We start from the raw sequence: 24,801 nt of genomic DNA, 5'->3' as shown, positions 1-24,801 counted from the left end.
GAACGATCGGAATCAAGGGCTTGTTTTCTACTTACTTTTTCTTACGTCTTTAGATTTGCTTAAACACATAGTTACTAAAAGAAATGCACCTGTGAAGGGTATATTAGCTTCGGTACAGCAGAAGCTAACGTTTTTTCTTGTTTAGTGATTTTTTAGAATTTTTTTCTACGATCAGTACATATATTTCGACAGTTCCTATACTAATATTAAGCTAAAAATATTGTGTAGAAAATTATTTACAGCGTTCTGAAAATCCCCTTCTCGAAAAAATGAGTTCGCACTTCCTCCACGATTCCGGATGATTGGCTTATCGGAAACAAAAAAAAAATTGCGAATTTTAATATTTTTTTTTGGTTTTTTGCTTTAAAAAATCCAAGTTTTTTGAAGTTTTTATTAATAATAGAGCATTCCATGCAAGTGCAGAGTGCACCCAGTCATTCGGTCAAGCCATTTTTGAGATACGATGGAGGAAAGTTTGAAACTCACTGTTTTAAGAAACAACCAGCTACCCACTGAGCGATTCGGACAGCTCCTTCTTCCAACTGCTGTATCTTTAAAACGATTTCCAATTTCTAAAAATCACTTTACTAACGTATTCTAGACATATTGAGAAACCAATTTACATATGATTAAAAAAATGTTTGGACCCATCACATGGGACGACCACCTTAACCGCTTATCTGTAGGATAAAGGATCTCTTAATGTATGTATTGGTTTCCAGTTTATATGATTGTTGGACTTATATCCTTTGGTATTAAGAAACGAAATTAATTTCATATAGAAATATGGGAATTTTTCTTCGAGTTCCTCAATTGCTTTATGAGGTACTTATATTTAATGAGTACTGGACTTCTTCATTCTTGTTATGACCTCATACTAATTTGTATCTGAATTTTTTTACTCGAATTTCAAAATATTTTAAAAGAAAAAATCTTTGTAAGGATAAGAGAGACTATCCCACTCTTTCTTGATCAAATGTCTCCAGTTTTAGTCAAAAAAAATTAAACAAAGTCAATTTATATGCATTATCGAATAATTTTAAAAAGCTTTTACCAGTTCAAAGGCTTAGAGCTTGCAGAACCAACATTTTCTCAAATCATAACAAGTTAATTTCACAAATTAGAGACAAGTCCTAGCCAGGTATTCTGTACATAAGTTGAAAAGTCCTTGCTATTAAATATTTATTTATTTGAAGTATTTTCAAAATTGCTTTTCTACAGTTCCATTTAAAGCACGCTTCATTGAAAAATATCAATTTTTGGAATTTTATATAAGAACAGAAAACTAACAAAAAATTAAAAGTAATATTTACACCTGTATAGGTACACTAATTATAATTCTCTACATTTTTCCTGTCTTTAGAATCTCGAGAAACTTCCTTTTAAATGCTTCAATATTAGTTTTCTCGAAATATTATTTTCCCTGTAATAATACATACATACATATTTTACTAAACGACCTTCAGCAGCTGCACCTAATCTGCTCGCCGCTCTTGTCAAGTCCTTCCCTCATAAATGCAAACTAAATTGCTTTGCAAACATCCTTAAGGTACATCTATGTATTTGTGGAAGTATCTGTGTATGCAAATATAACATAAAAATGCATTCCTCACACAGGTAACGATAGTCAAAAGCATTTTTGCTTTAAGATGATTTTCTTTTGAAACAATAATTACATAGTACTATTGGAATGGTGTAGTACATACCTACACATTACCTATATACTTACACATGAGGGTGATCCTAAATTATTGACTTGAAAAAATGCACGATAACCAGAATATTCAATTGAAATAAACTTATATTAATGTTCTTCTATTCATTCAAGGGACCGAATAGTACAAACATCTAACATAAACTAAATTATATTCACAATAACTCTTACCCCTTTAAAGCAGTAGTCTGTTTTAGAAGCCGAAAAAAGCGTTTTTTAGCAATTTTTTTTAAAGGGAAGGAAATGATTGCGTTTAACAGAATTTTAAGACGATTGTGTACTATATTTAAGGCTTAAAAAACAATATTTATTATTAAAAAATATTGAAATTTTTTCAAAGTTGTAAGTATTTTTCTGGATCGCCTGGAGTCTGCACTTGTAAATCGGTGCCGGTGATGGAGATCGTGTGATGCATCTGAAACAGTCGAACCAAATTTTTTTTTTAATTTTTATAAGTTTCTAAAAATACCGAAAAAGTTATAAAATTCCAAATTTTTTCGAAGTTTGAAAAAAAATCACTTAAAAAAAATTTACTTTAAGTTGCAAAACAAGTAGTATAAATAATACTTTTGTCCAACTTTTTTAGTTGAAATAGATTTTTTTCGATCGGACATATATTCTTTTTGCTATCGCCCGCACCGTTTTCTAACACTTGTGACTTAAAGGTCTGCCTGAGCATTCGCACCTGCTCGACGCTCGGCCACTAAAACTGCTCTAGATTCGAAAATATGTCGAATTGGCCTATGGAATTTTAAAGACATATTCTTGGATAGTTTAGATTTAAAACAAAACAAAAAAGTCGATTTTTTGAAGCCTGTTTACAGGCCTTAATCAAGTATCCATAAACCCGAATAATTCAAATATTCTGTTCTTAAATCGAGTACATGTAATATAGTATATAGTCAACCCCCCTCTGACCCTCTCGACAATTGCTGTGGAGGTTCTCACTTGAATAGCCTAAGTATAGATCGTAAAAAGCTTTCTTCTGATGTATGTAAGGACCAAAAATCGGAAAAAACGCCAGATATAAAAATACCTTTTCAAACGTTGCTTATAAAATAAGCAGTATTGACCGATACGTTGTTCCATTTTACTATAACTGCTTAGAGATTTTATAATAATAAATGTGTTTTTGAGTCTTCAACTTATAAGGGACTCTTCTCCATTTTGTGCTCCAATTGATTTCTTCAAAATTATCAAAGAGTGATCAATAGCTCACATCATAGTTGGGGTGATCATGGCATTAAATTGCCTTTATTCCGTAGATATCAAGTTCAATAATTATATTTATCCATTTATTTATCATATCCTGTATCCAATAAATGAACCCAACATCATTCGTTGAAGAACAGCCCTATGTATGTGTATGTAATTGGCGTTGAACAGTTTAGCCGGTAATAGCCGAATCGATGGGAGCGCGCCACTCCTCTATTTCCTTCGCAGTTCGGCGCCAGTTGGAGATTCCAAGTGTAACCAGGTCGCTCTCCACCTGGTCCCTCCAACGGAGTGGAGGCCTTCCCCTTCCTCGGCTTCCTCCGGCGGGTACTGCATCGAACAATTTCAGAGTTGGAGTGTTATCGTCCATTCGGACAACATGACCTAGCCAGCGTAGCCGCTGTCTTTTTATTCGCTGAGTTCCATGGTTCCATCGTTTGCGGTATTCGCCGTTGCCAACGTTCTGAGGACCATAAATCTTGCGCAAAATTTTCCTCTCGAAAACTCCTAGTGTCGTCTCATCTGATGTTGACATCGTCCAAGCTTCTGCACTATAAAGCAGGACGAGAATGATAAGCGACTTGTCGAGTTTGATTTTGGTTCGCCGAGAGAGGACTTTACTGTTCAATTGCCTACTCAGTCCAAAGTAGCACCTGTTGGCAAGAGTGATTCTGCGCTGGATTTCAAGGCTGATAGCCCTATACTCTTAATTTTTGCGTTTGCATTATTAATATATTTCGAGTTTTATACTAGATTTTGTCAAGATCTTTTTCGAAGATTATTAGAATACTTTCAAAATTTCTCTAATGAATTCATTTAAGTAATTCCTGAAGTAATTACTAATTATTACAAAGTAATTTAATAAGCCAAATAAGTACTCGATCCAATATGTAAACTCGACAGTTCAACCGTATCTTCATTGTCTCTTATTTATATAAAATCCACATACATAAGCAGATCATTCATATAGTACTACACAAAGACACACACATTTTGGGTTTGTAAAAACTGTGCAAATTTTAATTTGTTTATTGCACATTAATTATTTAAAAGTAAGCAACGCTCTAAATGCAATTATAATCCATTTTTGGGCAGCCGCCCATTCTTGTGCGCCTGCATGAAGCTACTACCAGAAAGCAAATGTGCTCGCAAGGCTTGCACGTGAATGCTTTGGCAGCAGAGAGCGCCACATGCAGGTCGCCTGACTTTGTATTTGTGTTTGTATGGCCACAGACGGTATATGTACATATATTGACCACAACAAAAGCGAATGGGGTAGCCTTGTGCAACAATTTGTATTCATACCAAAGTATGTAATATAAAAAGTATTAATAACCAGAGAAAGAGCGGGTATACAGTAGGAAAGTGCTGAGAAATAGAAAATAATTTTTGTAGTCAACTTAGCGTATTTTGCATGGTGAATGGCGCTTTTTTGCTACAATCTCTCAACAAATTTACATATAGATAAGGGTTGCCATTTAACTCAGAGGAGAGGATAATGATAGAGAAGATAAAGCATTTTTTGGTTAACGGAAACGAATAATAGCTTCAAGGAAAAGCTTTCACTGAACTTTTTATTGAACTTCAGTCATAACGCAGCGCTAGCGACGAGTAAATGAAAGTTTCAGTCCATCAATGCATTAACATCTTGAAGTTCGCTGCTGAAGACAGAAATGAGAAATAAAGTGAATAAAAATGCGAAAAATTGTAAGATTGTTAAGATTATTTGATTGAAAAAAATTTCAAATTTTCAAATATTCACAATTTCTAATCCATTGGACCATTAAATTAAAAAAATCCTAAAATGAGGTTCCATTCATCTCCTTGTTCAGTTGAGAGTAGATATCATGAAGCTCCTGGAGAATGCTCAAAAAAGGCAGAAAATAACTAAAAAATTATAATTCACTGATTGTATTTCTGCCAACAAAAAATATCCTAAAATCCACCAATACTTGGCAACCCTGCATATTTGAGAATTTCTCTAATAATTCCAAAAGTGGCTTTCTCTGTTCATGTTCTCCTATGACACCAATAAAACAATGTGAATGAGCTCTTGTACAGATATACTGTACTACATACCATACATAGATTACATATTATGCATTGTGAGTGCTTCTTATTTTCTTTTAAGTTGCACAAGAATAGCTGAAGAAGATGATGGACAGAACTCATTCATTATTTGTGTTTTAAAAATAAATGTTCTTCATACATACATACAGATGTAAATATATAATTAAATACTTGCATAAATACACATAACATGAAGTACGATTTGCCCTGCCACCACCGCACCATAAGCACCCTGCAGTCTTTCAAGTGAAATATGCCGGAGATTCTTGCAAACAATTAATTTATTTATGTATTTTAGTTGATACATATTTTTACCTTATAATAACAATTCTAAATAGATCAAGCACTGTAGAGGTCATTTTGGTGAAACTTAAAAAGAGTACGATAAATTAACTAAAAGAATCGATATGTATGTAATCAACATAATATTTACCTCCCTCTGTATGGGTAGGGGCTTACAACAAACGGAAGCGGAAAGTAAATTTTAAGTATCTGAATTCATATCTACATACATATGTATGTACTCGCATGTGTGTGTAGTTTGTGTATGTATGTATGAGTATAAAGCAGATGAACTCTTTTAAGTAGTCGGTGGAGAATAACTCTTTTTAACGTTAGTTTAGCTAATGAACGAACAATCAAAATGGTCTTGAAGTTTTTATAGCTCAGAGAGTTGTATATTCATATACAGATGATAATAATTGTATATTTGTTCAAAATAAGGCCACACCAAGTTTTCTGGTATATTATAGAGGAGGTTATAGAAAAAATGTGGGAGGTATAGAAAAAATGTTTTCCAGAATACTGATAGACCGATCAGAAAGCTTAGTGAGTTCGAAGCCAAAAACATAAAATCAGCTAAAGAAGTACTTGGTTTTCGTTTAAGGCAGTAGTCTGCTGTACAGGCTTCAAAAAATCGATTTATTTGTTTTGTTTTAAATCTCTTCCAGAACTATTCAAGAATATGTCTTTAAAATTCCAGAGGACAATTCGACATATTTTCGAATCTAGAGCAGTTTTAGTGGCCGAGCGTCGAGCAGGTGCTCAGGCAGATCTTTAAGTCACAAGTGTTAGAAAACGGTGCCGGCGATAGCAAAAAGAATATATGTCCGATCTAAAAAAACCAAAATTATCTTCTATTTGAACTAAAATCAAAAGTAGTGGAAAAAGTATTATTTAAACTACTTGTTTTGCAACTTAAAGTCAATTTTTTTTCTTAAAAAAGTGATTTTTTTTCAAACTTTGAAAAAATTTCGAATTTTATAACTTCTTCGGTACTTTTTTAGGTCATAAAGAAAAGAAACTTATAAAAATTAAAAATGATTGGTTCGACTGTTTCAGATGCATCGCACGACCTTCATCACCGGCACCGATTTACAAGTGCAGACTCCAGGCGCTTCAGAAAAATACTTACAACTTTGAAAAAATTTCAATATTTTTTAATAATAAATATTGTTTTTTAAGCCTTAAATATAGTACACAATCGTCTTAAAATTCCGTTTACCCCAATCATTTCCTTCCCTTTCAAAAAAAAATGCTAAAAAAAAGGCTTTTTTTCGGCTTCTAAAGCAGACTACTGCTTTAAATGGTGAAAAATTACAGAACGAAATTGCCAAATGTAATGAAATATATATGTAGCTCCTGATGAATTCAATATATTCTCAAGTGTTCATAAGCTATTATATAGTTTTCGAAAGTTTAAAGAGCTAACTATCTACCGACAAGTTGAGCCTATTTGTTTATCACTATTATTGCAAAAAGACTCGTCTTCTAAAAAGTAAAATTATAGATTATATAAATAATAGAACTCTAGATAAGACACATCGAATTTGCTCCTTAAAAACTGGTTTGATTTGAATTAGAAAACATCTCAGCGATATTGGAACCCTCTCTTTACATAAATTGCATTTAAAGTCCATTTACATTTGTGTTAGTAGTGGAGTCAACCAATCCCTTGAGAGTTTAACGGATTAATCTGAAAAATGGATCATCCGGAATACTGTTCTATTTTTTGATCTATGCTTTAAAGATATTTGGTAAATGAAGTGACCTACAACTCTTTTATGACAATTGCTATAAAAAATAAAAATAATTTCTTATTGTTATACCGAATAGAGATTGAACCAAGTTCCTATACGTTCCTCTTAACATTACAATAGTTTTTAATTTATCGATCTGTATATTCAGTGGATGGAGTACTTGCCAAAAAATATTCTACACCTACACTCAGTTTCAAAAGTATAAATACAAACTGCAGAATAATATCATAACCATCGATTCGGAGCTGCAGGCTATACTTTTATAAGTCAAATATCAGACGAAGCAAGGTGTGAGAATCACAAAGAGGGGAAAAAGTTCGGTCATACAATGTAGATTTGTTCCATTTCGTCTCAAAGCCTTCCGTTTTCTCCTTTGTATTTTTACTTCAATAACGTTAGAGCTTATATGAAAGAGTTAGGACTTACACACAAAGAGACAAGGGAGAAATTAGGAGTTGGAACTTCTATGAGCTCAACTGGCTACGGTGTTTTGAACAAATTATTATATTCTCGTTTACATTTCGCTTTTGCATGTTATCTGTATCCCAACTTTTGTTACTCAGTGTACTACCTTACACTTTCAGATACAGGGTACGTTTTCCAAAATACTCGAATATTGTCATAAGTTTCAGAAAGCGTATACTAACATACCTTTATAAATAATTACATTTACATGTCGTTTAATGTCACCCCTCACACCCTGCTGTTGTTGATGATGGCAATTTGAGGCTTACAATAATTATTGAATTCCATTTTGTATCTAACTACGATCATTTCTATATATACACATATTTTGTATATTTGAATATGTAAATAGTATACACATGTACACAGTTTTAATCCACATATTTGTCATACATAAGCTACATATCGATGCTTCTGTCACCGCATGGTAATTAACATAATAAAGAAAGCCGTAGGCACAAGACAAGGGCAGTAAAGGTGTACATTTAATATATTTTTCGTCTGTATGTTTTGTATACGCACTTAAAATGGCAGCAGCTGTCCTTTCCCTACTTACCTAGCCACCACTACATTCGGTACTTGTACACCACCTTTTATGAGGAAACAACCTTTAACTATACATAAAAATGTGAAATAAAATAGCGTATACTGGTGGTATAGTCACAGGGTTGCCATTTTTTTTTTTTTTCAAGTGGTTTGTTATAGTTCGTATGTGCGATTTTTTTTATTATAAAAGTATAATTATTTAGAGGGCATATTATAGTTTTTATGAGGGGCCTCTAGATAAAAATAAATAAATTTTTCAAAAACTCGACGAAAATTGTCAACTTTCTTGAAATCTACGGATCTATTCTAAAATCATATTTTTTTAATATATTCGAAGAAGCCCTAAATATGTATAGAAAAACAAGTTTAATAGTTAAAATTTGACTTTTCTCACAAAAATAAATTAAAAGTAATTTTTAACCAACTTTATTAAAATTTAAGGGGTTAAAAGGGTTTTAGAGGCTGAAAATAAGAGTATTTTTTAAATTTTTTATATATGTATATACAATCATTACTCATTTAAACATTTCAGCATAGGAATGATACATGTTTAAACAGTATTGTGTGAAATTTTTATTTACAAATTCCGAAAACTCACCCGTTGGCACCACATATCCCATAACGTGTAAAAAAAGTCTCCCGGTGGACATCATAACTCATGATATGTTCATCGAAAATCAAAAAATGAACAATTTATATAATACTAGTTAATGAACGAAGGAAAAAAGAAAATATTGAAATTTCAATTTTGAATTTTTGAGAAAATTTCAAACAAAAAACTCACTTTTTTGTTAAAAATGTTGTAATAACTAGATTCATTCATTAATTATTCCAAACATGTGTGCAAAATGTGAACCAAATCGCTGTAATTTCGAGAAATCATGTCCACCGACTCGAAAAATATAGTTTTGAGATAAAAGCGTTTAAAGTTTTACATTCATACTGACGTGGCTCGATGGGCGAAACTTTCAAAGGGTATATCTCTCAAAATATAACTCGGATTTGATATTTTTGAATAATATTTTAAACATATTGCACTATTTAGACCAAAAAATATATTTTCAATTTTGAAAGCCATCCCTTAACCCCTTAATTTATATAAGCACTAACTGTTCCGACGAATTTTGTACAATCTGTCGGAGGTATGATTCATACTAACGTGGCGGAACTCTCAATGATATTTTTGGATAATATTTTAAATATATTATCATTTTACCACATCTTGTATTTTAAGTTTCATTGTTCAACGGCAACTCTACTGCTGATATTTCTTTCATATTTTACCTGAGCACAAAATATATACATACATATTTGTTTGCATGTAGTTGGCATCTCTGCCGCAAGATCAAACTGTACATTCAGCCACATTGTACCACACACAGGCGTTGTTGTACAGCACGCGTGCTTCCCTCGGCTATCCGGCGTCTTTTGACGTACGCTGTAACACCTAGCTTGAATACAAAGCAAGTGAAGTCAAAATGCTGTGTTGCATTCCACTTTTGATAGGATACTGATAATCAACTTTATGGAAGAAGGTCAAAATATGATTTAGAATGGGGAAATGCGTACTAAAAAATATTTATTATAAAATATGTATATTATATTAGCTTTCTTTAGTATTTTTATTTACTTATAGGTGAACATTCGAACATAAAGCACTATTTATCGAAGAAGGGCCAATTAAAGCACTTTTATTTACTATTGATTATCTATAAAAAATACTAAAAAAAAGCTACAGTGGAACTTCTCTAACTCGATTCACCATAATTCCCAAAAAAAAAAAATCGAGTTAGAGAGGCTTCGAGTTATAGCAATTTTCATTAAAACATGCGCTTTTCAAAAAGCTGTAAAATATATGTAGATTTACCCACAGTTTTAATTATTTACTACGCAAAAAGTTTTATTTAAATACATTAACACATGTTTTCTATAATTTTGTTTGTTGCACTTTGCTATTGTTTGGCTCTTGACGTCTGTATCTCCTGCCTTTGTTACACGATTTATGAAATCTATAAGTGTTCACCTCCATACGAATATAGTGACTCCTTTAAAATTTTCCCTTGATAGTCAAATTTTAAATTTTGTATTATGTCCTGGTTGAAGAGTACGATTTATGGGAGGAGATGTGTACGAAATTTGACTTCTACTGCCAATTCAAGAGTGCGAGTTATGGAGAAGTTTGAGTTATTGAAGGGAATTTTTATGAAATTTGATTACTAAACGCTATTGCCAATATAAAAGTTCGAGTTATGGAGATATTCGAGTTATATAAGTTCGAGTTATGGAAAGTTCCACTGTATTATAATTTACATATTTCAAAATAAATATTTTAGAGTATAGTACCTTACATTACCTCATCAAAAGAGCGAAAAGGACGTTCAGATATAGTTCTATTTAGCACAGTTAGCCATACAAAAGTTAAGTTTCATGTCATTGAATTTGTTCGTTAAATATTCACAAAAGAAAAATATTAGTTAAAATTTGTATATACTTGTTTATTGATAACATCGCTTTCACGATTTTATTTTTGACCTTAAAAATCGTCCCGTAAAAACTAATCATCGAAAGGTACCCTCGTTAAAAAAAAAAACTAAGAAACACTATAGACACTGATAATGATCTCCACTCATAGGACAGAAAGCTCATATAGGTAGCTTATTCCGTGAGTTTATTCCATATTAACTTTTTAGCTTTGCTATTCGTTCTATATTTTAATTTTTCTTTATTTTGTTGGCTCTGAATTAAATAATACAAATTATCTTCAAATCACTCATGTTTCACAACACTCAAAACGTGCGCGGTTTTTAGATAATTCAATATGTTTTATTAAGTTTTATATATTATATGTATGAAAGCAAGTTTGTGCTTTTAGTAAATGTGACTTATTTAACAATCAAATTCAAGTAGCACTAAATAAATATTTAAAATCAAATAAACAAACATTTGTACATTACATACTCATTTATATTAAAAAAAAAATATAAATATAAACGTATTAAAGCTTTCATAGCTTTTTGTGCACATAGCCTTATCAAATGGCTAGGGGTTAGCAGTAAAAAGTCTGAAATCAACAAAATGACTTGAGTCAACCAACATACTGTGATAACACAGCATTTTGACTTGCCCAATGCGGCCCGGCACAAATACACAAACACAAATGCTTGTTTACATGCGAATACACACCATTTTGCTGTGTTGTTTTACGACAGCCGAAAGCAGAAGAAAAACCGAACTGCCAACTAAAGCAACCAACAACAGCACACATACATGGATGTATGCATGTATGTATGTATATAAATTGGTGTGTGTGTGTGTGTGTTGTTTGCCGGTGCCTGTTCACAGATTTGCAAAATTGTTTGTGTTTGCAACAACAGCAATACACGCACATACAGCTGTAGAGCAATTTATTGTTATTCCCAGCAGTTCGCATACACCACTCCGTCCCCCTCTCACACATTAATGTGCTCCAAATGTAGATTTTTCAACTTATGACTTATCAAAAAGCTTTCAGTTATGAAGAAATTAATTTAGAAAAAAATACATACATGAGTATTTGTAAAAACAATAACAAAATTACACGATGCTTATGAATCGTCGTTAAAGTCTTTAATGTTCGAGCGTTGAGACGACAAATAACGATCACGACGAGCGCATGGCAAAGATGAATATAAAACGACAATAATAATTACTTTAGGTGAACGTTTCTAGACTAGACTACAACAGGTGTAATGTACATACTTACTTATGTGAGAAATATTTAGTTAAGCGCTACTGAAATGGCAGCCAGCCGTACAGAAAAGCTGTAGAAAACTACATACACCGAAAAAAAGCTTGCGAGCTGCGCGCTGTATGCTAAGTATGTAGTGAGAATTTGTTTTTGTGCACTATTTAATAAAATAAAATATTTAAATTAAATATTAATGAGTAATACTAAAAGTATTTATGGATAAAAATAACATTTTTTTGTAAATATTTCCATAATATATAAGAAATTATTTTGTATGTTTCGGAAAATTACCAGAAACATACAAGAAGTGAGAACGATTTTTGAAATAGGCGGGAAAATCGACTCGTCTACGAAACGAAGGTGCATACCTTTAATTATGTAGGTATGTAGTTACACTAATACATATACAAACAATTAAACGTGTGTATGTAACCAAACTGGACACAATTTCAAACAAGAAACTGTACAGGACATTTTGAGTACCCAGATACGAGCATAAGTAGGTACGTGTTTGTATGTACTCTAGAGTAGAGTAGAGTAGAGTAGCTACTCATACGACACCCATACTGTTTAAAATTTCTATACTTGATAACGCTATGCTTTTTTTGTAAATTTATTTTCAACAAAAATTTGTACTTGTTATCAGTTCATTATTTATATTTGTGTATTTTGTTCAAGTATACTTTGGCTATTTACTCATTCAAATGAACGTTAAATATATATATGTATGTATGTACATATGTATGTTCATTTATGAAGTATGTTTGTGAGGTGTCTACACTTCAAAGACCGCCAAAAAATATACATATACAGATAATTTACAAAGCGGATACCTTCACACGTTGAAAAACAACTTCGTTTGAATGGCTGGCTGGCTGTCCAACTGTCGCAAACACAACGGCGAAAAACGTTCTAGATAAGCAACAATGCAGGCGTTATTTTGCACCACAACAGCTGCAATATGCCTTATTTGTACAGTAGACACCTGATAAAATGTGTAAATAGATAGAAGTTGAAAGTTAGAAGAAGGTAGACAATTGAATGGGTGCATAGCGAAGAATATGGGTTTTCTAAAAAATTTTATAAAATATATTTTTGATGCGTTTTATCAAAAAAATTTAGAAAATAAAAATAAAAATTTTTGATTAAATATAGAACTTTTTTCGCAGAAAATTAAAAAAAGAAAAATTAAAAAAAAATTTATAAAAATAGTAAAAAATTTAAAAATAATTTATGAAAAATATTTCAAAATTAGTAATTGTGTGTAGATATATAGAGTAATCTGATCATACATTAATGAATGAAAGTCGAATAAAACATTAATTTCATCACAAAACCTTAGAAAATTATGTTTCCTTTGAAGGGTAAACACCATCGATAGTTTCACAATGTACCTCCCAACTGTCTAACTGCGTCGACAGACAACTACTAAACATAGCTTTGGGTTAATATTACGCCATGAACGTCTTTATCTTATAAGCTTATAATACGATTTCGAATGGGTCCTTGAAATAAAAAAAACTGTTACTCTGCCAATAACATAATATTAGGCTTTGAGCCTTTTACAATATACATACATATTTAACATTCAGAGTTTTGACAGCACTTAATCGGCAGTAATCGGTATTTCAAATCGAATTCCATATTTTACGCTATAATTATACCCTAAACAGGGTATATTAAGTTTGTCACGAAGTTTGTAACACCCAGAAGGAAGCGTCGGAGGTCCTATAAAGTATATATATAAATGATCAGTATGTTGAACTGAGTCGATTTAGCCATGTCCGTCTGTCTGTCTGTCTGTCTGTATATATGCAAATTAGTCCTTCAGTTTATAAGATCTCGTTTTGAAATTTTGCAGATTTTATTTTCTCTTCAAGAAGCTGCTCATTTGTCGGAAATGCACTATATCACATAGCTGCCATACATACTGAACGATCGGAATCAAGGGCTTGTATGGAAAACTTCCGCATTTTACTACATATCTTCACGAAATTTGGTGTGAGTTATTGTCATAGAAATAATTTAATCTAATCCATATCCCCATCCATAACGACCTTTTCCACCAAGAGCACGCTTGCAGAAGTCAAGACGCTGAACCCAATTTTCATGAGACACGTTCTCCAAACTTGGTTTTCAACAGGCGCCATCCTGTTGGAACCACATATTGTCCAAGTCCATAACATCCAATTCGGACCAAAAATCTTCGGTTATTATTGAACGTTCAGACAAGACGATTATGACGACCATAAATTGGGCGTAGCGCTCCACTGACTCCGAATTTCAATAGTTATTTTTAATAATTTCAACTCGTTGTTGGATCGTATATCTTTCCATGATGAAATGGCAAACCTTACTGAAGAGAAATGTCAAAAGAGCTCTCTCTATCGGTCTACTTTTGTAGCGTCCCTATTGAAATTTATAAAGCACCAACATGCTAGTGTGGTGTATGCTTCAAACTTGTTGGCACCATCAGTTGATTACGCCAGCCCAGGATGCTATGGTAGTATATTGGCCTTTAAGTAAGTTCAACTGTGGAAATATTTCCTTTTAGAAGTTGTAATCCAAATGAGACATCCTGGAAAAACATTTATCTACATATTCTCTCGATCATTTCGAAGTCTTTTCATGGAAATCTACACCCTTCTTCATACTATGTCTATAAACTAATTTTACATCCCCAGCGTCTTTGACTTTTCCAACCGGATTTACCGGAAGTAGTTGCTCATCCGTTTGCCCCTTATGTTATGCTATCTTGTTGTTGTCTAATATGACTAAAAAGTGAATGAATTATGTATAAAAAAAATAAATTTTCAAATTGTGTTCATTTTAACAAAGGCTCCACTGTAACGCGTTATTTTGCTTAATGAACATCAATATCCTTTCCCAAGCAATAACCTCACTACTACGAAGCAGAGAATTTCACCAATTCACCTTAATGCTCACTTGAATTCGATTGATGCCAAAGCTTTGTGCAAAATTTCGATTTATTCAATATTTGTAAATGTGGATATGCAATCTTATTTAACGCCTGCCGAAACGCGCTACTAAATACATTTTTACAAAAGAAAAATACTTACAAACGCATATATTATTATCCATAGAGTACATATTTTAACATTGGATCACAGTTAAATGACTTTTCTGGCAGGCGTACAAGTGAATGTAGCACTCCTCCTACATTTTTGTGCTCATATGTACATATATTTACATGCATGTTAACTACATACATATTTACAAACATAAGTGTGTATATGTATGTAAGCAAGTATCTAGCGTCGTTTGCAGTGCATTCGTTTCACTTACGTGTATAAACGGCGTAAAGTCGTTTTAGTTAAATGTGGCAGGTCATATCATTCTACATCATTCTAAGCAGCGCTTCCCAAACTACATACATGTATGTGCCTCAGCGGGCATTTGCTTTACTTATAATATCGAAATTTAAAATTTTGTTCCGCACAACTGATTTTGCTAAATTTTTGAATATTTTAACTGCTTTTATGCATTTATTATGTGCTCCCCACTTTCAAGCTACTATCACTCCCTTTATCGTTATTGTCAAATGCCGTCCAATAAACTTAAAAAGCGACCCAATGTTGCAAACCACTGGCATGTGCCGCCAATATGGCAAGCAAACAACTTCATATCTACATATCTACCCATAAAGTGCCATCACAACGAATCTCCAACAACGCTACAGCCACCGTTTAGCCAAAGGTAGAACAGTGGGCTGTAAATATCGGTGCTTGAATTAATTGTATGCTTTTTGTAGAGCACACAACAAATAGTCATACCAACGCCAAAGAACAGCAAGCAAGCAAGCAAGCCAATCTGCCCACCAAACACACCGCACCGCATCACCCCCCTCCTAGCATGCTACATACATTTATATGTTTGTATGTACACATACTACTGATTCATATACCGGCTCATGGCCACAACGGCCCACTAATCGTCATGGCGTCAGTTCCACCGGCGCACTGTGCGCGCAACTGACGGTGTGAACAGCGAAATAACCAATTGTGACATGTGTACTCACATACATACATAAATACAATACTATATGTACATATAATGGCATCTGTCTGTATGTACATACCTATCGCCAGCGCTAGGCGTATGGACGCACACCAAAAGCAACCAAAACCCCGCACCGCACCCGTCACTCTTGCTACCCTTCGGAATGCTAGCGCAACGATAGAAGCAATTTTCAAATTTACCGCCAAACAACACCGCATTGAACTGTGCGGCGACTGTACTCATGAAACCCAAGCAGCATTTGTATGGAATTACTCAAGAAACCCTCTAAACGCGTCACCTACGGTTGCCCTGTTGTTCATAGAATTTTTTAATTAATTTCAAAAAATAGCTGAATTTTTCTACTTTCGTCTGATATAACTTACAAATCGGTTGGAATAAGCATTTAGGCGTAAATTGGTGTTAAAGTTATTAGGTGCATTGGGGCACGCATTATGCGGACCCATCAATGGGGAACACAACAGCTTTGCTGTGGAGCAGACGCTTTCAGTCGCAAACTGACGCTCAACGAGTACACATCTCGGTGGTTGAAATTATACCTAGAAAACCAAAAACGCTTACAATAAATACTATATAGTATACCATAAATACATATAGCAAGCAATAGCAATATACAAGCAGCACAACAGCTAAAAGCCACAGCTAACTACCTAAGCGCTTTTTCTGTTGAAAACTGCCAGCCAGTCAGCCTGCCCGATTGATTGTATAGTCGTCAGCCGCCACAGCGTGCACATTGCCGAAGCAAGCAAGCAAGCAAGCAAACAATAAAATAATAAAGTATCTATCATCTGCGCCTACCTATAGCCACACAGCTAGCTTTTAGTGCCCTGCTTGCTGCTTAAAAACGCATTAGAGCGATAGAGAAGACAAGCGTCAAGAGCGTGTGTACTGTCTTCGTCCTCGCTGTTGCAACGCAACGATACGCCTTCGGCTGTATACTACACGAACATTCGTATTCCTTGTTGGTGTTGTTCTCATTGTTGTTGTAGTTGTGTAGCACTGTAGATACAGATACATTTACGTATAAAGTATCTACGTATCGCACAGAACACAGAACGCAGAACAGAGCTCAGCAGCAAATAACATTTCAGAAGTTAAATACACATCGCAAACGACAGTCTCGAACAGTGTGTCTGTGTGCTTCGTACTGAGTGGATCGTCAACGCAAAAAAAGATTTGTACGCGTCTTGTGTTTCAAAAGCAAATCAAATAAAATTTGTAAAAATACAAACTACATAATTAAAAAATAAAAAAAATAATAATAACCGCGCACGCAGTTATATAAGTTAACTATAAATTAATATAAAATATTATAAAACTACACAGAACAAATCAAAGAAAAATGTCAGCCGCCACAGAACAACAGAATAACGGTGATGTCGCTGTTGAGAAAGTTGCCGCCGATGCCGTTGATGCGGCAGCAGCCGTTAAGGAAGATCTCAAAAAGCCTGCCGTCGACGAAACAGTAGCGGCCGCCGACAATGGTACAGCGTCAAAAGGTGACGATGAGGAAGCCAACGATGCCGCCGCACCCGTCAAAGGGCAAGTGAAAGGAACAAAACGGCCCGCCGATGTAAGTACAGTGCAATAATATTGAAAAAACAAAATTTTATTATTTTTTATTTAAAATAATTAGTTCACAAACAGGATACGAAAAAGGATATAATTTTTTTTTGTATAGCTGAAGTGTGCGCCAAAAAAAAATATCAATTAGTGCTACTCTACGTAAACTAGGCTAATTTTTTGTGTATGCTTGTGCAGCGTCAAGTGTGCCGTTATACTCGCTATATACTATATCTATATACATACATAGTTATGTATGTATTTACTATATATAAAATGTGTTCAAAATGTTGTCTAGATAACGCCAAAACAGTGGGGGGAAAAAGCTAACTCGTGAAAGTTACAGAGAGCATAAGCATTTTTGACAGGCCACATTTGACAGTAGCGCCATCAATTTTTTCGCGCCCGTTTATTTTGTGTACAACTCCGTTTTTTTTTTGTAGCGATTGCAACATAAACAAAACGTTATCGAAAAGTTTATAATCAATTCTTTTTCCGCTCGAGAATTGTTGAGCAATTCAGTTACAGTACAGTCACACAGAGTATAGCGCATGGACGCCGTTGAGTTATACAGAATTTTGTTCTTTTATTGTTTTACTTTGTTGGCGCATTTAGCGTTCGTTTATTTTTAAATATAAAACATTTACTGTTTTAGTATAATTTCGCAGCTCATAGCATTTATTACATTGTGCTCACATACATACATATAGAGGCATTTCATTAAGTCTATGCGCGTCATAGCGCTTAATTTACACACCTTAATGACTTTATTGTTGGCTGATTCATACAAGAAATGTTTTTATATTTAACTTTGTGGCTCATATTTGTCATAAAAAGCAAAAATATGCAAAACATGGCAACTCTACATAGTCATATATTATATATGCGTGATAACCTCCCACAAAGTTTGATAAAACATAAATATATTCCACTCGATATGTTCTATATCATTCATTGTGAAAAAATCGTTAGAAATTTCTAGAAATATTTACGAGCGTGTGTAGGAGCAGTAGCGCATATTGGCATATTCGCTTATAAGTTGACTTTCGAAAAAGCCATTACAATGGCGGAAAGTAGACAGAGGCAGGAAATTGCATGTAATCCTGGAGCTATACATTTCCATATGTGTGTGTGTATGTTTGAATTCAAGCGCGCGCATTTTATCTGACATCAGTGTTATACTCACTCACATGTTTTCGTTTTATGCGCTCCAACACAAACTAGCAGTCGATGATTACGCTCAAAATGCTACATATACTCCCATGTATGTATGTATTGCTTAGTGCTCTTGTCAAAAGCATGTTTTGTATATTTACGCAATGACTCCTGCCACTGCATATCCTACTTGGTGACCTTTGTTGTTGTTGCTTTGCTTACTTCTTCCTGCCTTTTTGAACAAACAACAGTGGATTTTGTATGTGCTACAGTTTTTAGCGGTCGAATGATGGTCGTTTGGGTGTTATTTGAACACCCACAATTTTTTCGATTTTTTTTTTTTTTCATTAAGGCTTAGTATATAGCATATAGACTTGTTGTTGTGACATTTAATCATTTATTATTAAACTAATATTGCTTATTAACCACAAATATCCAAATATAATTTTATTTTTCTGCTTTATTTACCACAAAAAAACAAAAATTATTATCGATAAGCAGTGATAATAGCGCGTCCACACTTATTGCTGTGTGTGTGTGGAGGCGTGCGTGCGAAAATCAATAATTTCTCCAACGTTCATACACCTACTAATGTCTCCAGCTACAATATTCAAGCGCGCAATTGCAATACTGCTATGGTGAACCTTTTCTCCTGATTGTGACTCCTTTTTTTTTGTTGGTGGCTTGTTGCTTAAATATTGTTTTAGCTTGTTTGCTGCTTACTTATAGAGGTATATAGAGTAAGTAGCAGCTAAATATACATATTATATATAGCAATTAATATAGTATGGCTTTCTCTTTATTACAGTGCGTGCTAGTAGACGCTTGTGAGCCACATTTTTCGTTGAACGATTGCGTGTGAAACTCTTTACTGTGGGGGTTTTGAGTGGCCACTTAATGCACATTTTGTTGACGAGTTTCGTGTAGCGCTGCATATCGTAATCAATCGATTAGCATTATAGGCTGTTAAGTAAAAGACTTTTTACACTTTGTTGAAAAGCATATTTTCAAACTAAAAGTCTTCAGTTTAGAGTTTGGGCGCCCAAAAGTCATCGCATGCAAGCAACTTTCATAGAAGAGCATAGTTAACTCGCTCTCTTTACTTTCCCATAGACTTTCATTATCGTAATGCAACTACATGCCGAAGAAAGTTCATTCATTAATTCAAAAAGTAACCGCTTGTATTAGTTTTTTTCGACGTTTCTGTACCTTTACCACAACCCCTGTGCTAATCAAACAAGCATTGTGTGGCATTGTAGCATTTATTGCAGCTACCTCCGTGCCGTGTTTCCCAAGCGGTTGTGTTAAAAATATGTGTTTGTATGCGAGTTTGCCGGCCGGCGTATCGGGTGTGCGGAGAGATATGAACGATAATGTCGCTTTCAAACACAAGCATAGCGTTTATAATTTTTGAGGTTAAATATTATTTTTTTTTATTTCATTTAATAATTGCTTAGCGTGTTCCATTAAGTATAATATATATTAAAAAAATTTCGAAATTCTTGACAAACATGATTTATGCAATCATTTCCATATACAATTTTTATAACCGCAAAATTATAATGAAAACTAAAAAAAATCAATATAAATTTGTGATAATTACGCTGCCACCTTTCATGACATCTCTCACATGCTGTTTTTTTTTCAACTCAACTAGATTTATATACTTGATAAGCCTATTAGTTAGCGCTCTAATCTTATATTTTAGTGTTTTTTTTTCTATTTTATGCTTACCTGTAATGTCTTTCAGCATGAGTATTATATTTATACACTCTTCAATGCGCTCTCGCACACACTTTGCTTCGTATTTATCTAAAAGATACACTTGTTTACTTCATTAATGTACATATAAATAATATGCATATATGCAAGTATGTAGCGAGCGCAAAGCATTGTAAATGCTTAAGCAGCTCAAGCGAGCACGCGGTGTGTTGAGAGATAGCAACTTGGAAAAAAATGCTAAAGATACAAACAAAAGCGTACAAGAAGATACATAAATGGCATACCATACAAAATAAAAACAAACCTGTATATAACCAAGTTGACTTTATATACCTACATATATGCGCACGCATTCTCACCACTACTGCAGTTGTCTCTTTCGCACACTTGTTTATGTGTTTGTGTATTGTGCGGCTAGCGGTGATAAGTGACAGCTCTCCTTTGATTATATAGCACGCCGGTTTTTTTCTTTTTATTTCTTTTATTTTCATTTTATTTCATTTTTCCAACTGCTTGTGGGTTAGTTTGTTATTAACGCTTTGTGAACCTTTTGATTTGATTGTTGCCTGCCTCGTTTAAGCTTTTGCAGTTTTTCCTTTGCCTTACATTTCCAATACTTGTATGCGTTTCAATTGCAAAAATATTTCCCACATGCTGCTTTTGCTGTTAGCGAAGACACAGAAGAAAAATGTGACAGCATGTTTGCAATCGACTAATGAATCATTAATAGCACGACAGCAATCAACTGTAATTAGTTGAAATGTTAGAGAAAATAGAAAAAATATTATAAAAAGGCATTAATTTGTATGTAGTAATTGATTTTATAAACTAAAGCTTAGTACTAGAAAATTATTTTAGATTTAAATTGCAATATTTAAATGTATTAAACGCTTAATACATTTCAAAATCATTATTTTTCTGAAATCACAATTATATTTTCCAATCGATTACGTCAAACAGTAATCAATATGTATTTATATTGTAGTAATTGCGCGCATTCTCAATAAAAAAATTGAAAAAAATAGAATAAATTGTGTTAAATTGAGCGCATTTTTTTTTAATCAGATGACCGCATTTTTATATATAGTTCTAATATTTCGAAACTAGCTTGTGACTTCTAACAAACTCCCAACACTTCATTGATGAAACAGGTTTACGCTCTTTCAAGGTCATATATATTTTCGTACTCTCTAAATTTCCATAGCACGCTAACAGCAAATTTTAGTACTAAAAAAAATGTTGCCAAATACTTTCAAATACTGTAAGCAAACCTATACGTGCCGCCAAAATCTGGTAATGGAAATATAAAATTCCTAATGCGCTCTAAAATATGTGTAGTGGATGCTCTCCAGTTTTTTTCTCTCACGCTCACCATATTTCGTTATACTTTGTTGTAATGGATCTACTAGCGCTAAGTAATGAATTGTATTCCTAAGTAAACAGCCTAGCATTTGTACAGTTGGGAATCAGCGTGATCAACTTTCATACATATGTATGTATATATATATTTTTCTCACTATCATTAACCTATACACGTTTTTTGCCGCCACCACCGTCGTCGTCGTCGACGTCGCACAATGGAAATGACGTTTGAAAGCTGTTTCATGTAAAAATGCTTCCAAGTATGTTTGTATGTGTCGCTTCCAATTGTGTTTTGTAATTGTGCCATTTTGCGCTATGCTTTGTTTTTGTTTTTTACTGAAAAACATACAATTATCACGCTTCCATATGCATATACGCACGTTCGGAAAACATCGATTATGTGTACCGGCCCGGCGCACAAGGCGGTGCGCGTACGCTATAGTCATTCTGCTCATTCATGTTACGTTACGTGCCTAACGTATTACATATTTGTCGCCCCTTTTTTGTCTACGTCCGGCTACCTTGCGACAATTTGCGTTCATTGTACTCATCTCAGTTGTTGTCGTTCTTTCTCTTTTTGTGGGTTATTCTACCTTTCATTATTATTATTGTTTTTTTTTTCTTCCATTGCGTCGTCTACTATATAACTGACAATCACTTCGTACTGCTACACGCTGTGAGAGCAGTGACTTTGTAACGTTAAAGAATGTGCACAGCAATTCACTAGCATCCGTGAAATGTACCGGCCGCCAACCGCCGACCGCCTTCTGCTTCTCTCACAGCCACATCGTTAGCGCTGCTTTAGCCGAAGTGAAGCGAATTCGTTTGTATTGTGTTTGTTTTGTCGGTAGGTCGGCCATTTCGCCGCCATTGCTATTGCGCGTACCCACGCTTCCCGGTGCGCTGTACTAAAAACGTTGGTTGGTTTTTTCGAACACATGTCGCTGTGTTGTGGCTCCCATGAGTGAGATTCAAGTGATAGTTATACAAAATGCGCTCAATATATATCTCTCTCTCTCTTGTGGTCTACAAATACACTGGAATAAATTTCGTGAAACTAAACTAAAAAAATATGGCAGCAGCGCTTGTTGGCGGCCGGCGGCAGCTGTATATTGAGCAAGCGGCTTTTGAAATGACAGATTACACGGCGTTCGGTATATGCTTACGTTTACGTCTGTTCACTTCGGCATTTCCGTCGTTAGATTGTTATAGGCGACGACGCGCTACTTACAACAGTTGTTGGCCGCTGACAGCGCTGCCGTTATTAATTCGCTTTGCGTCAAGTACAGTTTACTTTGGCTGGCAGCTGGTCGTTTGTTGTGTCGCACGGCAGCGTCATTCGATTTGCTGACTTACTTACATACATATTTATGTATATGGCGGCTATGTTTGCTTTTAATTGCCATTCTACCACGTACATATTTATGGAGGGTTGACGGCGCTGCTGCTTGTGAACGCCTGCATGCAGCTGCTAAAATGGGAACAGTTTGTCAGCGCGCTGATGACGGTTCTGTTTGGCGTTTGAAATGATTCAACTGTTAGCACATGGGTTTTAATGCGATGACTAAATTCTGAAATAAACGCGTGACTTTTAGGGGGCGCATAACGGCTTTTTCTATATCTTATATATGTATATATATATTTGAGCTTTTGGGCATAAATCAATCACATTGGTGGGCCTCTAAATTGAATATGAAAAAATTTGAAAATAGAAATTTTAGTATGAGTCTCGAGGTCGCTATTTGCTTTTGACAATCCATAGAGTTTTCTATGATTTTTTAAAGATTTTTAGCCGTTTTCCAACACTGTTTGTGAACTAAAAATTTGTTTAATTTGTTTACAATTTAATGAAGGTATTTTATGCATTTAATTAAACGTTTTTATACTTACATATCTTTATTTTATTTTACAGGCGAAATCCGCTGAATCAAAGAAGGCCAAAAAAGAAAAGGCCGCCGATGTCGATTCAGATGATGAGGAGGTTTTAGAAGAGATCACCGAGGGTGATAGTGAAATTGAAAGTGACGAATATGATATCCCCTACGATGGTGAGGAGGAAGACCTCGAATGTGACGGTAGGTGTCTGCAGAATATAGTAATTTAAAAAAATAACACGAAATTCGTTTTCACATAAAATTTTCCATGTTTTGAATAAAATTGTATTAATTATTTGCTCTGCATTCCACTAATTGCATATTTTTCAAACCATTACAGATGATGACGACGATAACGACGACGGCTCCGGTTCCGATGATCAGGCGTAATAATAATATAGTAGTCAAAACACATTTAAATTAAATATTAAACAAACAAACAAACAAAAAAAAATATATAAAAAATGCAAGAAAACTTAAAAAACTGCAAAACAAAAAAATGTAATAACACAAACAAAGAAACAAAAACAAAAATGATGAAGTAAAAGAGCAAGAAGTATATAATTATTATGTTAAGAAATACTTTTTAATTTCTTATTTTATTTTAATTGTATTATGTGTAATTTTTTTTATAAAAAAATAAGAGAATGATGATGAACAACAAAATGAAAAAAAGGCGAAAAAACCCACAAACTGCATAATTTTTTCCTTTACACTTAAGTCTTACGTATATTATCATTTTAATATATAATATATATAAATATATATATATATATATATACAAAATATATATAAATATAAACAACTTAAGCGTAATGATGAAAAGATGAGTTAAACAAAAAATTAAATAATAATAATAAACAAAAATGAGATGAAAATGATGAACACAAATTACAACAATAGCAATTAGAAACGTTACAATTGAGTAAAAAAAATACAAAAAACATGAAAAGTATTTAAATAAAAGAAAATTATGTGAAAAAAATTAAAACACTGGCGAGAAATTATTATTTACACACAGAAAATCAAAAAAAAAAATATTTCAAAATTTTTAGCATTGAAGGGCGGTGCAAAGGGTGTTGTTGGTGGTGCATTTGACAGCGTTTCTATTTAAAAGAAAAAAGAAAACTTCGCTAAAAATATATTTGTTAATAATCCGTACAATAAACTGAAACTGGGTAAGTGTTTAAATAGCGTGTGGTTACATTTGACTTTATGCTATTTACCTCTATGGAAGAATGTTATACAAGCTAACAGCGGAAACACTGCTATGTGTGTTCTACTGGAAAATTGAGTTTGATTATACTTTAA

The 24,801-nt window shown here is 33.7% G+C and overlaps 1 protein-coding gene and 1 long non-coding RNA gene across 3 annotated transcripts; one reads left to right on the top strand and one right to left on the bottom strand.

The window, feature by feature from the left end:
• Nucleotides 1–452: 452 nt before the first annotated feature.
• LOC105215063 (uncharacterized) lies at nucleotides 453–16,317 on the bottom strand. Of its 2 annotated transcripts, none has more exons than XR_008470262.1 (3): nucleotides 16,180–16,317; nucleotides 15,876–16,105; nucleotides 453–2,129 (listed from the first exon to the last, which is right to left on the bottom strand). It is a non-coding gene; the product is annotated as an uncharacterized LOC105215063 (long non-coding RNA). The 2 variants fall into 2 exon arrangements; XR_851869.3 differs by lacking the exon at nucleotides 453–2,129 and adding an exon at nucleotides 10,073–12,761.
• A 10-nt stretch (nucleotides 16,318–16,327) lies between these two features.
• LOC105215062 (bacchus) lies at nucleotides 16,328–24,183 on the top strand. The gene is made up of 3 exons (XM_054226682.1): nucleotides 16,328–17,387; nucleotides 23,529–23,691; nucleotides 23,831–24,183. Exons 1-3 carry the CDS (start codon nucleotides 17,157–17,159, stop codon nucleotides 23,878–23,880), a joined length of 444 nt encoding a protein of 147 aa, XP_054082657.1. The 5' UTR covers nucleotides 16,328–17,156; the 3' UTR covers nucleotides 23,881–24,183.
• Nucleotides 24,184–24,801: the final 618 nt, after the last annotated feature.

This window comes from Zeugodacus cucurbitae, chromosome 3, assembly GCF_028554725.1.
Source record: "Zeugodacus cucurbitae isolate PBARC_wt_2022May chromosome 3, idZeuCucr1.2, whole genome shotgun sequence".
Classification (NCBI taxonomy): Eukaryota; Metazoa; Arthropoda; class Insecta; order Diptera; family Tephritidae; genus Zeugodacus; species Zeugodacus cucurbitae.
Note: the sequence above shows the minus strand (reverse complement) of the source record. Positions and strands in the feature narration are given on the sequence as shown.